Consider the following 4,162-nt stretch of genomic DNA (forward strand, 5'->3'; position numbering starts at 1 on the left):
ATCATGAGTGGAAACAGAGGATAATGGAGAGGGTCTCCCGCAACTGGCGTTGAGATTCCGATGATTTTCTTCCTTCTAGACTACCACGGGTGGTCACTGAAGGATTTTAATGAGATCTTAAACTCGGCTAAAAAAGGAAGGAGGAGCCCATCACCCCATCGTCTGAATGCAAGCCTTCTTGGGTGTGCTGATGCAATGCTCTCTAGAAGACATGGGGTATGAAGGTGGTATATACACTTGCTTTAGAGGTGATTTGAAGGAAAGGTTGGATCAAGTGGTATGTAATGAAGAATGGAGCTACAAGTTCCAATTGGCTGGCATCCAAACTTTGGAACTTCGCAAGAATGAACACCGACCGATTTGCTGACACTGGATGTCGCAGGTTTGAGGCAAGATGGTTGAGTGAGGCGGTGGAGGATATTGTGAAGACTGCATGGGTGAAAGCTAGGCATCATGGCCTCTTCCCTACTACCAAGGAGAAGTTTTATCTTGTCCATAAAGAACTTCATGTCAAGGACTGGAAAACATTGAAGGGCTGAGAGCTCGGCTACGCAAAGCACAAGAAGATCTAGAAAGGATGATGGGCAGCCTAGCTCGGATGACTCTCACATGAAGCAAAAATAACTTGATGTGTTGATGAGTGTATTTTTGCACTCATTTGTGCATGTGCTTAAGCCGGATAATCTCAGATTTTGTGAGAGAATTGCTTTGATACGATCACTAATGACTAAAAAAATGAAAGATCATAAATCCCTTTGTCTTTTTTGTTCCTTGCAGGGATGGGGGATTCTTGTGAAATCTGTACGAATAGAGGAACTTTCATGTGTTTTACATCAAGGGCACTGAAAAGTGTCGAGGAATGGCTCGCTAAATGAATCAGTATATATTTTCTCGCTAATAGCATGCCATAGCGCGATATAGCATATGCCAGTAGCGAACTTTAAGGCCGATGTTATTTTGCTATAGCATGTTTTTTTTTTCATTGTTCAAAGTGAAAATTCCTACAGGAATCTTTATTCAAGTTTCGTTTGATTGTTTTTAGCTTTTTTAGGGGACTTTGTTCATTTTTACTGGATACGAAGTTTTCTTTGAAATTCCTGTGAACCGAAACCGGCCCTCCCAACGGGCCATTCGCGAGTCACCCAGCCCACCCGCCACGTGCCCTGGCCGCCTGTCGAACCCCGCAACGGCTATATCGCGCGCCTCCTCTCTGATAAGTGGGCCTAGCGAATCTATGTAGCCTCTCGCTTTCCTTTCCTACATGACCGCCCTTGACTTTTAAACGCCAGACTCCGCACCCAAACCCGCACAGACCGAAGCAAGGTGAAGCAATCAAGCAAATCGACCAGCACATGGCGGCCATGGCCATGAACCCCACCTCGCCGGCCCCATCCGCGAAGCTGCGGACGCCTCCGTACCACCACCCCTCCCCCGCGGCGGAGGAGGAGCCCATGGCGACGCCGCCGCCGAAACCGACGGGCCAGAAGCCGCCCATGCCGTCGCCGCTGCAGCTTTCCGGCGGGTACTCGCTCCACGAGCTGCTCCTGCTCTCCCCGTCCCCGACCTCCCGCCACACCCGCTCGGGCCAGCGGGCCGCGGCCGGGGGAGGCGTGGATTCGAGCCTGGAGATGGCGGGGACGCCTCCCAGGCGGCGGCGCGCGACGCCCGCGGGGGCCTCGCCGAGGAACGCGAGGCGGGCGAGGCGGAGGCTGGAGAAGGAGGCCGACCCGGAGGAGGAAGCCGTCAGGAAGGCGCGCCGGAGGAGGTCTTCCAGGGTGGCGTCCAAGGTCGCGACCGCGGTGGCCGTGGACAAGGCGGTGGCGGCGGCGGCGCCCGCCCCAGGGAAGGAGGACGACATGAGCTTGGCCTTGGTCCCTGCTCCTGCCGATGCCACTCCTGGTGAGCATTGCTAGATTTCTGGTTGAAGAAAGCATTGCTAGATCCGAATGCTCACTTCCTAGTAGTAACTGCCGTTGTTGTTTCAGTCACAGAAACTGACGCTCTGGAGCAGTCCGGGTGGGAAAGTCTCTGGGAAAGGGTCGTCGAGCTGGTGATGTGGAAGGACGTGGCGAAATCAGCACTCTGGTTCGGGCTGGGATCCATGTTCTTCTTATCTTGCTCCTTTCCAAGAGAGATCACTTTCAGGTATGCATGATCTGCTACTGCTTTTCCTCAAATTTCTACTTTGCTCTATGTTTCTTCCTGTGCTAATCTCGTATGAGTTTTGGGTGACCATCTGTACAGCCCAATTTCTGTATTTTGTCAGCTGGGCGTTATGATTTTGGGTCTAGCCTTCTTTAAGGATTCTGTGCCACAGAGGTATGAAGTACTATGAGCCAATGATCAATTTTGTTCTTTGTGCCACAGAATAAGTCGTTACTCTGTTTGAACCGAGCAGCTAATTTCAGTTAGCATTTGTAGCAGGCATCCGGTGAGGGAAAGGAACTTCCAATTGACTGAAAAAGATGTGCTTCGTGCTGCCGGAGCTGTGCTGCCGATTGCTAACTCCATCATATCCACGGCACAAGTGATCTTCTCAGGCAACCCATCGATGACTCTCAAAGTAAGCATTAAATTGTATTAGTGACTGGATCGTTCTGGCTGAAGCATAATTCTTTCCCTGAGTAATTTATAAATCTTTGTCTCTTTGATATCTGAATCTTAGGTATTGCCTGTTCTTCTGTTCGGTGCAAAATATGGTAGTCTGGTTACGGTATGGAGGCTTCTAGCCACAGGTACAAGACATAAAGTACTATCAGAACAATCTTAGCATGACTGCGGTCCTATATCATTTTCTTATTCACGAAATTTTGCAGGTTTCTTCACCAGTTTTACACTCCCAAAGCTTTATATCTGTTATTCAACACAAATTCATATGATAGGTATAGTTACCAGTCCATACTCTTGAGATTACCTTATTTGTTAAACATGGCTACTGTTAACCCAAATTCATAGCATAACACTAACACCGATGTGTACCCTGTTTACCCCAGCTGAAAATTTGATAGACCGGGCTCTAGAAGCATGGAAGTCTTGCCCCCGCAAGAAATTCGTTGCGGGCACGGCAGTGACAGTGTGCTGGAATTTGTTTAGTGTTAAGACTCGCTTCCTGGCAGGTACAGTTGGGATGACTTTTTTTTTTGGTGGCAATCTTGCAGATTCAATTCCAATGCAGTGCTGATGAAAATATGATATATTTATTAGAAAATGATGAGAAGTTTACTATATGATCCTTGATTTGCATCATGGAAAGGGTTGTGTAAATTCTGACACCTGTATGGTGTCATTTTCTCCACCAAAAGAATCTAGACAGAAATGGCCTCAAATGTTTCAGGAAACTAAAACCCAAATCAATTTTCAATATTGGCCTCAAAGGTAGTGCGTTAAGCTAAGTGTTAACATCTCATGTGCGAGCTTTAGACACTTGGTGCATGAAAAAACATTCCTTTTCTTATGATTCCGGTTGAATTCAAATTCAATGTGAAATAGTGTTCATGACTTCATAGCATGACTGTGGCAAATTCATATTATTAACATGAAAGTGCATCTTTTTTTGGCAGCCTTCATTTCAGTAGTGATACTGCGGTACAATCATCAGACCGCAGGGCTGGTGTGATCCCGGAAGTTAAATGTTGTCAAGATGATCAAGAGCACTAGAACAGCAAATGGAGGTACAACCATACAAGAGTGAAGTTGCATTTGCCGCAGGAATGCTTTTGATGTGTACAAAGAAATTCTTTATTTATTTACAATAATCATTTCTTCCACATCTAGTGGTTGTACCAACTAACTGCAATATCTGTAGCAACGAACTAGCAGCAGTAGACATGAGGCATGTTGGATCAGTAGTCCCATCGTATTGTTCTCCGCTCCTGCAATTTTATAATCCATTTCGGTGAATGTTGACAAAAGCTAATTCTTCTTATTGTGCTATTAATCTCAATTGAAACAAGGTTTTATCCAATGGCACGGTTAAAAACAAGTTGCTATATCAGTCAAGTCCACCGGACAGGGAACCTAGTACAGTGAAATTCGCTGTCATCATCCCTATCATCCAACGATTCATCTTTGCTACCAGATCACGGAAAAATAGAACACTTATAAGGGTGTATTATCACATAAAAAAATTCACAGAACCAAGAGGAGGAATGTTGTTACATCT

At 46.4% G+C, this 4,162-nt stretch overlaps 1 protein-coding gene across 2 annotated transcripts; it reads left to right on the forward strand.

Annotated features, from left to right (window-relative positions):
* The first annotated feature begins 1,248 nt into the window (after positions 1-1,248).
* Positions 1,249-3,925, forward strand: LOC123102358 (reticulon-like protein B18). Of its 2 annotated transcripts, none has more exons than XM_044523678.1 (8): positions 1,249-1,899; positions 1,986-2,145; positions 2,245-2,319; positions 2,422-2,563; positions 2,666-2,735; positions 2,817-2,882; positions 2,994-3,116; positions 3,561-3,925. In XM_044523678.1, the coding sequence occupies exons 1-8, from the start codon at positions 1,353-1,355 to the stop codon at positions 3,614-3,616; spliced, it is 1,239 nt and encodes a 412-aa protein (XP_044379613.1). In that variant the 5' UTR covers positions 1,249-1,352; the 3' UTR covers positions 3,617-3,925. The 2 variants fall into 2 exon arrangements, with proteins under 2 accessions (XP_044379613.1, XP_044379614.1); XM_044523679.1 differs by having other exon boundaries at positions 1,251-1,899; positions 2,425-2,563.
* The last annotated feature ends 237 nt before the right edge of the window (positions 3,926-4,162 follow it).

The sequence above is a fragment of the Triticum aestivum genome, chromosome 5A, assembly GCF_018294505.1.
Source record: "Triticum aestivum cultivar Chinese Spring chromosome 5A, IWGSC CS RefSeq v2.1, whole genome shotgun sequence".
NCBI lineage: Eukaryota > Viridiplantae > Streptophyta > Magnoliopsida > Poales > Poaceae > Triticum > Triticum aestivum.

Excerpts from the sequence above, each read along its gene's own strand:
- LOC123102358 (XM_044523678.1), top strand. The coding sequence starts at position 1,353 with ATGGCGGCCATGGCCATGAACCCCACCTCGCCGGCCCCATCCGCGAAG. Across the intron at positions 2,146-2,244 it reads CCAAGAGAGATCACTTTCAG|CCCAATTTCTGTATTTTGTC; the intron begins GTATGCATGATC and ends CCATCTGTACAG. Across the intron at positions 2,736-2,816 it reads ATGGAGGCTTCTAGCCACAG|GTTTCTTCACCAGTTTTACA; the intron begins GTACAAGACATA and ends GAAATTTTGCAG.